Here is a 13,028-nt window from a genome sequence, read left to right as displayed (position 1 = left end):
TTTCACAGACAGTGTCATTCAGAAAGTGAAGTGGCATTTTAACTATGTAAGTTCCACCCAGATGGAGAGCAGCTTAGAAAAAATTCAGGAGGAGCTCAAGTTCCAGCCTCCAGTGGTTCTCACTCTGGAGGACACAGATGTGGCTAACGGGGTGATGAACGGTCACCCACAGATGCACTTGGAGCCTGGTAAGTGGCCTGCTGCTCTCTGACATTGATAGAGATGAGGTGAGATTGTGTATTTCAAATGCACAGTGACTGTTTTAGTAGGAAAGTGTTTGGGTGGGGGGCAGTGTATAAAATACCTGGGGAAAAACATGGGCTGATCTTGTTCCAGGTGGCTGTTATAAAAAACTCAGCTGTTGTGACCAGTGAGTCGATCTGAAGAGAGGCAACTCTTCTGACGAAATTCAGGAGAAGAGTGACTTGGCAGGTTGTTTTCTTAACCAGGGTGAAATCTGCACATTTAAATGGTGTAAAGGAGATTTTCACTCTCTTTTGCTGGAGGTCACTTATTGAACTGTACAGATTTGTACACACACACTCTCTCTCTCTCTCTCCTTTTTTCCTTTGACATTGAGTCCTTATCTCATCATTTAGTGAAACATTGGGAATCTCCACTGAGAAACCCCCGCTCCTTGATGGAGGGAGTGGAGGGCTATGGGGATGAGAGTGGGCAGAGGCCAGAGCCAGGGCTTCTAGACCTCTCACTTTCTGCTTCTCTGTGGGACCCGGGAACATCCCTCCATCCCTTTGGATTTCCGAGTCCTTATCTGAGGAATGAGGCATTAATGAACGTGCTCAAAGTGCCCTGGGCGTCCGCGACTTAGTCTGGCGTTAACACCATTAGCCACGCAATGCCTAGCACAGAGTAAAGCATGCTTTTTTGCATTCCTTGTTTACAGTTACACACAATTAAACCAATCTTTAATTAAAGTGGATATTTACATTCTAAGAATTCTGTAATGGTGTAAAAGCTGAATCCTTCCCTGGAAGACAGAACCATCTACATTATAACAGTCTAATTACTTTGTTTTAACAGTTTTATACTAAACTTATTGCTTGAATTTTGAAAGTGGTGTATTAAAAATGTTCACATTTTTGGCTTAACTTTGTGTTTCGATTTGATCTGTTTCAACCAATAAATTCCTGGATTGGCTCTTACGCCATTCAGTGAGTTGCTGTAATTTATATTGGGATTGAACTTAACTTTTGTGGAAGGAAGACTGGGTAGTCAGACCCCAAGCTTCTCCTTTGCCGTACCTGTAGATGGAGTAACTTTGTGATGTATGTTTTGTTTTATAAACACTTAGACAAGAGGAGAAAATCCAGAAAGTGTCAACTTGCCTATCTTTCTAGGATGTTTTACTCTGGTTTGACTCCCCCTATTGTTCCAAGGCTAGAACCTTTACAGGTAGCATGCTCCGTTCTAACAGAAACTTTGAATTGCTCAGTGGAAATGCTAACACACTAACAATAGGTGTCAGTTGGGTTGTGGCTAGATATTTGTGTGTGTGTGTATGCGTATGTGGGAAATGCAAGGACAAGAAAGGATGATTTAAAAGGAGCATAGCAAGAGAATGGGTGGGACACTATTTAATTGTGTGACCCAGAATCCGTTTCAGCAGTTATCTTTAAAGAGAGAATGATCATTTGTCCTAATTAGAGTTCCAGAAACAGCTTGTAGCTAAAATAATCAATGTTTCCCTCCTCTTCCCAATAATTCTGGAATTTAAAAAATTGCATTTGCTGTGAATTGCTCCAGAAGCACACATGACACTGAATGTTGTCCTTGTCAGAAAAAGAGTGGAACATTTTACAAGCTGAGGGTTGAGCTGTGTAATAGAAATGCTTCAGGATTTGACAACCAATTTATAGCTAAAGCCATAAACTGCTTTAAATCAGGATTTCTCAACCTTAGCCCTATTGACATTTTGTACTGGAAATTCTTTGTTGTGAGGGCTGTCTTGTGCATTGTAGGATGTCTAGAAACATTCATGGCCTCCACCCACGACAGATGCCAGTAGCAACCTGTCCCCACTGGGGACAGCCCCAGTTGTCTCTAGACACTGATAGAGGGGCCATATCGTCTCTGGTTGAGAATCACTGTTTTAAATAGAAAGGAAATGAAGCACTTGAAAAATCTGTTCTTGCTCGGAGAAATGGCCTCTTTCTGGAAGAAATTCACCTTGGATTCCCAGATCCATTCTGTCCTTCATTTCTTGCCTTTTCCCCCTCTAACTACAGCTGCTTTTAAAATTAATATGTTTGCAGTTGTGTGTTTAACATAATAAACCTTTTCATTAGCAGCGGTCTAGTTAATGTCTTTATTTTTCCTTCATATGGAAATTATTTTCACTAGACACTTCTCGTTTTTCATTGTGAAGCTCCTAATTTCCGAATGGAACCTGTGACAGCCCTGGGCATCCTCTCTCTTATTCTCAACATCATGTGCGCTGCTCTGAACCTCATTCGTGGAATTCACCTCGCAGAGCATTCTCTACAGGTAACCTTTTCTATACATTTTAAATCAAAAGACACATGATGGAAGAAACGGATGGGGATACATATTATTTATAAGGTTATTATGTACTACATTTTAAAAGTTGAAGTAAAATTTTTACTTCTCGTTTTATTCTTTGTTGTAAGTTGAACAAATATGAAACTTGCTCTTTTGTATCTGTTTTCCTAAGACGCCAAAGGGCCCTGCTGGGATATTGGTGAGAAATGGAAAACTTGCTTCAAGGACATCAGGCCACCCCATGGCCCTGGGGACTCCAGGAATCACTGCGGGGGCTGGACTGTTCATCCAGGGCAAAAGTTTGATGCTCATACTTTAACGTTCAGGCCCCTTTTTCCCCTGGGGAGAGTGGCCTCATAGTCTGATTTATATCATACAGTTACCAGCTTCCTGGTGTCTTTGTCAAAAGAACTGTGTCACTGCGAAGCTGATTCGCCAGCCTGCTCATCTCAAAGCACGTTTCTACTTCAGTGCTTTTTAAATATTATTTTTAAATTTTGAAGTATTTCCAACACTTAAAAAAAAAGTATGGAACCACTATGAACATGAACAGATAGATGTTACTATTAAAAACAGAGCCGTAACGCTCACACCGAGGCACGTGGTGGCTAAAGTCTGAAGCGCAGCTTAGACTGAATCTCAGGTGGCTTATGGGGACCGAAGTGTTTGGGGAACAGCAGCAGGTCTGGGCCATGAGTGGTGGCTGGTCGTTTCCACAGCCCGTCTTTGGCCAATGTGTGGTGTGGTTCCCACTCTTATTGTTTATGATGACTCATAAGCAGATGCTTACCGAGTGTCTGTATGCACTAGAACAGGTGTTCGTTGGTCAAGACATAGTCCCTGAGTTGGGGCACATAGCAGAGGGTGACAACATCACTAAGGAGGTGGCAGTACCGGGGGGTGGGAGGAGTTGGGGAAAGCTTAGCACTTACAGATGAGTTGGATTTTGAGAGGTGGCAGGGCTGGGGGTGGGGGCATTCCAGGTTGAGAGCTCAGCACACATGCATGGGGACTGGAGGGTGCTTGGTGTGTCCAGGCCATTCAGAAGGATTTCATGTCACCCCCTGGTGCGATGCGTGAACGGGGGCTTATTTCTCACCCAGCCAGGGATTTTGTACTGTCAACCATACCAGACCCAATGCGGAGTAAAGCACTTCACGTCATAGTGTTTCGTGTCCTCTAAATATTCCTTTCCTTGTGTTCCTCATATTTGTCTTAGGTTGCACATGAAGAAATTGGAAATATTCTGGCTTTTCTTATTCCTTTTGTAGCCTGCATTTTCCAGGTGGGTGAAACGTTGATGTTTTAGTGAGTGGGTTAAACCCATGGCCTTATTTTGTTCTGTTGGAACTATCAACAAGTTCCTAGATCCTGCTTTTGTTCCACCAAGGCCTTGGTTCAAATCATGGATATAGTACGAGCCCTTAGTGGAAGGACCCTCCACCCATCCTGCCCAATCCTCTCATTTTACAGAGAAAAGACCTTTGGGCTCAGAAAGGGAAAGCCACTTGTCCTAGGCCTCAGGGCCTGTGACAGTGCAGGACAGAAACTAGGAATTTGAACTGGGCTCCCAAGAAGTGAGGGATGAGACTGCAGTGGGGATTGGGTTGGGCCCGACCAGTATGAGGCAGGGTCCTGCCTCGTGCTTGTTGTCGGGGCGTCCAAGTAAAGAAATGTCCTTCTGCAGAAGTGACACCTATGTATATGTGTTTCTTTTCAAATACAGGACTAGGTTAAAAAATTTGTTGTTTTTAATAGTAATACCATCTGAGTCAAATCTGTCCTTAGGAAATGAAACAAAAATTATAGCACTAACTAGAGCCCTTTGATTATTAGTTATTTTCAAATAAGCTGTGTACTTAAGGAGTGGGGTAAAAAGGAGCTTTTGAATCCTCTATAGGCAGAGTTAATTCTAGTAAAAACCTGACTCTCTTTCCTCATCCTCCACATGGACTAGGATTTTAGTACCTTTTCTGCATGTTTAAGCTTCTTCTTCTTTTTTTTTTTTTTTTTTTTAAATTAAAAGTTCTGTTCTCAGGGCACTTCTTCTCTCTCTTGTATACATCCTAGATGGCCTGTTTTTAAGAATTACCTGATTTTGCAAAAAGAATTTTCATCCCAAGATTGAAAATGCACTCATTTTTTTACAAAACAAGTCTCTAAGACCTTGGGTGTTGCCAGGAGACGTTTCCTAGAGCCTGCATTTCAAGGCTGCAGGTATCTTACAGTTCCACTTTCTTTCATCCCCTCAACTTCAGTCTTACTTGGATAGCTCTTTCGATGGGGAACTCTCTCCCTCCCCCCCTGAGCTTTTGTCAGATTGTTCTGTGTTTTGAGAATGTGTCTTTTTTTAAAAAAAACAAAAAAACCCCAACATTGAACCAAAAAATGATTTCCACCTTTTGCGGAACAAGAATGTCCTCTTCCTGTGTGATAGCCCTACAGGAAATATCAGTCACTCTCCCTGCTATAAGACCTTTCCCTGAGTCAGATATGCTTTTTTTTTCTTTCTTTCTTTTTTTTTTTTAGGCTGTGCCACTCGGCATGTGGGATCTTAGTTCCCCGACCAGGGATCAAACCCGTGCACCCTGCAGTGGAAGCATGGAGCCTTAACCACTGGACCGCCAGGGAAGTCCTCAGAGTTGCTTTTGAAGACATAACAAGGAGGCTGTCTAGGGAACAGTGGTCCCCTATGCAGCTGTAACTCAGGAAAAGCTAAAATAGTAAAAGCACAGCTTCTCTCAGCAGCTTTCTCACCTGTTATGACCCCCCTGAAGGAAAATTCATTTGGAGGCCTGTCGATCTTGTTAGGGTGTTCTGGCCTGACTGTCTACCCCTGATCCGCATCTCTTCTTTCTCTACAGCACAGCGTGGGCATTTCTGTCTGTCTTTCTTGAATTCTTTCAAGAGTGCTGTGTTCTAGTTCCTCCTGTGATGTCTTTTTCACTTTTCTTATCCCTTCCAAATCCCCACTTTCATCCAGTGATTAACAGCAGCTGATCCAGTGAGTCCAAGCTCCAGTGTAACGAATTCAGTTTAATAAGCTAATGTGTATGAAGTGACACTGCGTGGCGGGTACGATAAGTGAATCTTGCGTCTGACCCTGGCCATTTCATTATCTCTGATGGGACTTCCTCTTCTGGTGTCATTTCAGTGCTATTTGTACCTGTTCTACAGTCCAGCCAGGACGATGAAGGTGGTGCTGATGCTGCTTTTTATTTGCCTGGGCAACATGTACCTGCATGGGCTGAGGAACCTCTGGCAAATCCTCTTCCACATAGGAGTGGCTTTCCTGTCTTCATATCAGATACTGACAAGGCAGCTTCAGGAGAAGCAGTCTGACTGTGGAGTGTGAGGATGACATCATGGGATGAACGGATCCTTTGATTTTCCTATGAGGGTCATTGGTGTTCCCCTTTTTGCTTCTCGACTTCACCTTAAGTTTCCACCCTTGAAGTTCCTTTCAACCAAAGTGGATTGATCCTGAGAGCTGAGATTTTTCATAGGTGCAGTTGAAAGCATGAGATTGCTTGACATCCAGTCCCAGTTTTGTGCTGAGGGTTACTGTAGAATCTCCAGTTCCGCCCGATTACTTCAGACAGCAGAATCTGGGGGCTTATTCAGAAAGAGCATTATTGGAAGACCAAAATGGAATTATTTTGGTCTTTTAAATTGAGTGATGCAATAAACCACTAGATTCAATAACAGTAGTTTAAAGTAATTGGCAGTTGTCTCTGAGGAACCACTTAAAAGTCTGTATCAGCTTTTCAGTCTAAACGTGACCTGGTTAGTTTGGTTTTTTTTGAGGGCCAGTAGAGGGTGAATTAAAAACTTTAAAAAGTGGTTTATAACTATAAGATGGATAAATTTTGTTTACATTTTTTGATAACTTAGGTCTGATATCACACCTTTAGAATATTTAAATATATTTTAGATATAAGTTGAACAGGTCTTCACTTAGGGTAAGGACAAACTTAAGCTGAGAAAATGGGTAAGAAAGCTGAATTTATTCAAATTATATATAACTTTTTACAGTAGTGGGATTGTAGGGATACAGAAATGTTTCATATTTATTTGCAGGGTATATCTGGATATTTTTAAAATTGAGTAACCAGTGCTACCGGATCATTAACTTATAAGCATGAGCAGAAATGAGAATATCACGATTCCTTGCAGTTGGCCACAAACTAGAGTAGGCAAGTCACACATATTCATACTGTGGCACTTTACAGTCACAGGCGGGAGAGGCTATTGTCATCAGCCTTTTAGGTGGCAGCCGAATACCTGTCACTTTAATCATGTCATTTGATACTTGACCCTGTGTACTTGTTCTCAGAAGATCTCCCAAATTAATTACTCCTCCCCACCTTTCCCAGTCATCTTAATTAGATTAAGGGCCTCATTTTTTTATGAATAAGAGTTAAGTGTGTGTTAACTTTTTTAGAGCTTTATAGCTTATAAAGCTTTATAATTAACCCTGTGCTCTGAAAAGTTACTTTTCTTTCTCTCATTGTCAAAATATTGACTGATTATAGTTTTCCAAAATTTAGATCTGAATATGATCCCTGAGGTCTCTAGAAATTTCAGACTGGGTTGCCCAGTACCGTTCAGGAGGCCATTTTGGAAGTTTGCCCTTTGGATTGTGCTTCATAGAAGTCTGGAATCTGAATAGCTCCACCACAATTGCATAGAATACTTTGGGTTGAATTATGTGATCTTGATAAATTTAAGAATCCTATTTTGGTAGTTTTTATTAGTCAAAAACTGTTGCAGGAGTTATTGAGCAGATGGGGAAAGCAAGGATGTCATTTTAGGGAATTCAGTTGTACTTGGTCATTACTGGTGGTGAATTGCTATTGAGCTACCTTGGTGTCACTTAAAAGTCCATGTGACTACAAACTGTGTTGGGACAATGTCGCCATGGTAATTTTATTTTCTCATAATAGAATTTCCTATTTTTAATCAAACAAAATATCTGGATATGAAAGTTATGCCGGCAACATCCTCAGATGTAAACTTCAGAGTTGTCTCTCCACTGATTTTGCATCTGCATAATTTTCTGCGTAGCCAGCAGGTGAATTTTCAGGCTTTCCGGGACATAATTTTGAAGAGATGGTGAAATAGAATGGGAAGCTAAGGAGGGGAGACAAATCTTTTTATAATAGAAGCACACACACAAAGCTTTAAAAGTTGATTAGAACAGCTTACCCAATGTATTGTTTTCTTTTTGAGCCCGTGTGCTATTGGGGTTACCATGTAGCCCTGTACCCCAGATGGTCTGGGGTCTGAGCCTGTGATCCACGTTCAGCAAGTAGTGAAGAACAATCCTTGCAGAGGAGACCCTCCTGGTGAATGCCTCCTGCCCTAGTGGAGAGGTTTTTCACACCTGGTTGAATGTGGTTTGAATCCGTTAACATCTATATGGGGTTTGAGATTTACTTCTGCAAACAAAAGGGAAAAGATGCAGTCGACAAACGCTGCAAAATAATGACCACATAAACATTCTTTAACTGAAATCCAGCTAAGAGCAGTCTCAGTTCACTGGTGGTAGAAGCTAATGATAGGAAAGGCATTCTGGAGATTTTATCCAAGGGAAATCCCAGGCTCAGGGGTTGACCTGGTTCAGGCCTGGAGTTTTGTAGTGCTGTGTCATCCTTTTTTTTTTTTTTTGGTGGTACACAGGCCTCTCCCTTTTGTGGCCTCTCCCGTTGCGGAGCACAGGCTCCAGAAGCACAGGCTCAGCGGCCATGGCTCACGGGCCCAGCCGCTCTGCGGCATGTGGGATCTTCCCAGACCGGGGCACAAACCCGTGTCCCCTGCATCGGCAGGCGGACTCGCAACCACTGCGCCACCAGGGAAGCCCCCTGAGTCATCCTTGATGCTAGAAAGTTGACCCCCACATTACCCTCACTCCGCCACACACCTTTGTTTTAGCTGTTCTAGGACGTTGATTTTCTCAGACGTTAACCGACCTCACAGGGCTGGATCCGGGGATAGATGAAATAATGTTGGAAAAACCTTAAAAGTGCCTTCGGGTGTCAGATGTGGCAAGATCTTGAGCATCAGTGTGTGAGGTGTCCCATCTGCTGTATCTGGATGGGGATGTGGCTGAATGCTCTCTGGCAGGGGCCAAGTCCAAGGGTTCCCATTCCGCAAGTGTGCTAGTGTGGGAACCACATAGACTCTGCTTTTCTTTCCCCAGGCTAGTCTGACTGTGACGAGGACCATGCCTGGGTTTCCTGTCCTGGGCAGGGACAGTCAGGGGTATATTTGGGTGGGATTTCCTCTCGGTACTAGAGGCCTCACTGCCCTCAGCGGGAGGAAGGTGACCATAGGCTCCTGGTTTTGCTTCTCCAGCTGGCACCCCTTTTATCTGTGAATCAAGGCCCAATGTTTTAAAGCTCTTCAAGGGGTGGGAAAAAGGGTATTGGAAGGAGAGCTGAAATTAGAACGTTTAGCATCATTGCTACCAACCCCCCACTTGAGCTCTCTGTTCTTCTCCTAGGCGCCCTCGTTCAGGTCTCTCCTGCCTCTTTCCACTTCTGCCCCCCACGTTTCAGTCCTGGGGACCGAGGCTGAAACTGGAATCTCTGGAGGGACGGGGAAGCCACCTTTCATCGTAATGGATAGGGTGGGTCCTGGAACTTCAGAGAGGGCACGGATGGCCCCAAAGCCCAGCCCTCTTCCCTGTGCACCCCCAGGCACACAGCAAGGCTGGCTGTTTGGGGCACAGGAAGCAGGGCTAGACGAGAAGCGGAGCTGGGGGCTGGCTGGCTGCTGGAAGACGGCAGCTGCCCTTGGCACACGGGGGCTGCACGCCACACCTTCATCCAGGGCTGCCGTCTGTTGTTCCTTGAAGGAGTTGGCTGCTCATAACATGAAGGACAGGGGGCCCTCAGAAAACAGTGCAGTGCAGGTGAGGACCGGTGGGGAGGGAGGGTTTACAGTGACCAGATGAGTGCATAGACCCCTGCCCCGACGTCGCTCACATTCCAAGTGATTCTACACAGAATCCTGCCCAGGCACAGGGAAACCCTATCTGTGCACTGTGAGCGTTAATAATGGTGGAAGAAGAGAGAGTAGATGTGCCCTGGAGAGATGAGGTGGGAGGAGCCCCCTGTCAGCTGGCCCGAGGCCTGGAGGCGGCATGGCTCTCCCACTTGGTCTGGCCCTGCAGTGGGTGAGTCGCAGCCCGTCGGCCGGGTATTCTCTGGAAAACGGTGGTAACGTCGGCCGGCTCCCCTGGCGAGCTGTCAGGAGGGTAGAAGCAGTAGTGGAGGGGATGCTGGGTGAATCCATCCTTCATGTGCAGGAGGAGAAAGGCTTTGAGTTGGTTCACCCAACACGTGGAGGTTCTGCGGGCTTCAGGCAGTGCAGCTCGACACAGCTGTGTCTTCTGGCCTTTACAAAAAAAGACCTCGTGCCTTCATTCCAGACAGGTAGCAGCCTCTCTTCCTCCCCCTGGACCTGCCTCCTGCCTTCCAGGCACGGAGCATTTTTGGTTCCAGTGGCATTGGGTCCTCCAGGATCCAGGGAGGTTGGTTCTGTTGGTTGGACCAAACCTCATGGCCTGTTTCTGACCCAAATGAGGAGAGCTGATTCTCCCTTCTGGGAGCAGTGATGTCAAACTTCTGTTGCTGGGGAAACGTCATTGGCAGAGAACCTGTGGAAAAAGACTTGTCAGTAAAATCTGGGAATGGCCGGATATGGAAACATCTGCCCATGTGTACCGATGGCAGAGCTGTTGCCCACAAGCGCCTTTCATTTAGGGTAAAATTATCAAATCCAGTCTATTCCTCTACCCTGTGCTTGGTACATATGACCTTCTTTAACCTTTATACTTACATGATTCTGGGTTGTTTCAGAAGTGTTTATCTAATGAGTGATTCATATAATGTGGTCCCCAGGATTCCATTTTGTTTAGTGGACTTTTTTTACTAAGAGCATTAAAGATTGAGGCTGATTTAGCCAGAGAAAACCATTTCCTTCATGTATTCATTTTGAATGCTTGCTGCCCATGTTATACAAGCTTCTTACTGTTTTCATGTAATAACAAAGATCTATTTTGAGTAAACGATGAGTGCGTTTTAACAAACTTTCACACAGTAGTAAAGCCTAAACTTGTGTTAATGTTGGTAACGAATGTCGTATAGCCGTTTATATACTGTGTATATATAAATTAAACGAGGTGGCTTCAGAAGTGGGAGGAGAGTAAATCTAAGGTGCTTATCAACTTGTGTGTTTGTGTTTGTGTGAAAAATCCTGAGTTATGGGTCCATTTTCCTAGATGAGGTGATGTGGTCCTGGCATAATGGAGGGGGGTGTGTTGAGAGAAGTGAAATTCAGGTCCTCTTGTCCAGGGAGGTCTAGACACGTGCAAGGGCTCAAATAGTCTTCAGCACTAATCCCCAGACTCTGGAATGCAATCATGGGTCCAGGAAAGACCTTGGAAAAACCAAAATAGCAATTGCCGCACTGCCCTGGAGGCTGGAGGGGGCTGCCTTCTGTGCAGGCTCTGCTTCTGCCCAGTCCTTTCCCTGCTCTGGGCTCTGAGCTCCAGTCTGTATGTACTCTGAGGGTGATGTCGTTTTCATTTCCCAGGACGAGCCCTGTCAGGAAATGGCCACCAGGGGGCACATCATCAGGTTCCCAGCCCAGGGGACTGTGCTGTTTTGCAGGATCGTTCCTTTAGCAACTGATGAAATTCCCAGAAAGGAAACAAATGCACCAGCCTCTTCTGACGGCACTGAGTTCTGGGATTCGGGCGTTGGCAGACCCTTTAGATACCACTGGGTTCAACCCCCTTGTTGCTCAGGTGAGGAAGTTGAGGTCTGTCCTAGGTAGCCAATGACAGTGTAGCCCAGAGCTCTGTCCTCTGGGCTGAGACCAAGGTGCCGTCAGCCCGCTTGGCAGCACCCACAAAGAATAAAAAGGGATCTTGGCCCATGAAGGATGCCCTTTCTGTGCCAGGAAGGCTGGGTGCCAGTTCAGGCTGATGAATTGCCTTCCTTTTTCTTGCACTCTAACTCCCTGTGGGGTCAGGTAGCAGAAGTGCTGCCTGAGAGCTGCCCAGCGTCCTTGGGCAGTGCCAGCGGAGGAGTGAAGGGGCTCAGAGAGAAGGGGCCCACCCAAGTGCGCCTGGCTCTGCCGAGTCAGCTCTAAGAAATCCCCCGGATCGAATGTGCAGGGCAAAAACTATTAAGTTCACTGAAGAGCAGGACGGAGAGTATCTGTGACCTGGGGTGAAAAAGTACTTCTTAAACAAAACGTCATAGGCCTGACCCTTAAGGCAAAATGATTGATGAATCTGATGACATACAAATAAGGATTTCATGGGCAAAGTTAAAAGAATGAGAGAAGATATTTACAAAGTCTGAAACCAGTAAGGGATTAATATACAGGCAATTCCTTAAATCAGCAAGAAAGACGAGCAACTTCAATAGAAAAATGAGCAATTTGCAGAAGAGAAAACTCAGAAAGCTAGTAAGCATGTGAAGATGTTTAAAATCATTAGCAATACAGATAAATCCATGTTAAAATAACCATAAGACATCACCTTACGCCTGTGAGTTTGGCAAAATTTAGAAACCTGGATGGGACCAAGTGTTGGGGCAATTATGGGGATCTAGGACTTCGTGTACAGTGAATCTGAAGAGCAGTGCTACTGTTAATGAGCTGAACTGTGTTCTCCCCAAATTCATATGTCGAAGTCCTAACCCCCACCCCAGTACCTCAAAACGTGACTGTATTTGGAGATAGGGTCTTTCAAGATGTAATTAAGGTTAAAAAAAATTAAGAGGTCATATGGGTGGGCCCAAATCCAATATGACTGGTGTCCTTATAAGAAGAGATTAGGAGACAGACCCATACAGAGGGGAGACCACGGGAAAGTACAGGGAGAAGGTGGCCGTCTGCAAGCCAAGAAGAAACCAGCCCCACTGACACCTTGATCTCCAACTGCTAGCCTTCAGGAATGTGAGAAAATAAATTTCTGTTCTTTCATCCACCCGGCCTGTGGCCCTTTATTCTGGTGGCCCTAGCAAACTAATACAGCTGCCTACTGAAATTTAGTGTACACTTACCTTATGATGTGGAAACTTCACTTCTGGTTCTATGTCCCTGGGAAATTCTTACACAGATCCTTAAGGGGTCACGTATGAAGAGAAATGTTTAGTGAAGCATTATGTGTGTTGGCAGAAAGCAGTCTGTGTGTCTGCCGTGGACAGATAAAGCGTGTAGGCTCATCACGGAGCAGCAGGCAGGAGGCAGAAGTACCAGATTTAGATGTAGTCACGTGGATGCATCTTCAAAACATAGAACTGAGTGAAAAATAATATTTATATGATTAGAAACGTGCACAAAATGGTCTAATATTTCCTAAGAATATACTCCAAAAGATACATGTCAAATTCATTTGCATGGTTGCCTATGAGGGGCCAGGAGTTTGTGAGTTGCATATAGAGATAATAAGGAATTTTTTTTTTAAAAAAAAGGAGGGCTGGCTAAAG

The 13,028-nt window shown here is 44.7% G+C and overlaps 1 protein-coding gene across 7 annotated transcripts in view; it reads left to right on the top strand.

The window, feature by feature from the left end:
- Positions 1-13,028, top strand: part of SEC22C (SEC22 homolog C, vesicle trafficking protein) — a 36,866-nt gene that overhangs the window by 10,046 nt on the left and 13,792 nt on the right. For 3 of the 7 annotated variants that reach the window (XM_067005615.1, XM_067005611.1, XM_059077561.2), the window contains 4 exons: positions 9-188; positions 2,387-2,505; positions 3,740-3,805; positions 5,675-10,753. In XM_067005615.1, coding sequence (XP_066861716.1) covers positions 9-188; positions 2,387-2,505; positions 3,740-3,805; positions 5,675-5,875 — 566 coding nt within the window. In that variant the 3' untranslated portion in view covers positions 5,876-10,753. The other 4 variants (XM_067005613.1, XM_059077566.2, XM_067005614.1 and 1 more) reach the window with 4 other exon arrangements.

The sequence above is a fragment of the Kogia breviceps genome, chromosome 10 (genome assembly GCF_026419965.1).
Source record: "Kogia breviceps isolate mKogBre1 chromosome 10, mKogBre1 haplotype 1, whole genome shotgun sequence".
Taxonomy (NCBI): Eukaryota; Metazoa; Chordata; class Mammalia; order Artiodactyla; family Physeteridae; genus Kogia; species Kogia breviceps.
Note: the sequence above shows the minus strand (reverse complement) of the source record. Positions and strands in the feature narration are given on the sequence as shown.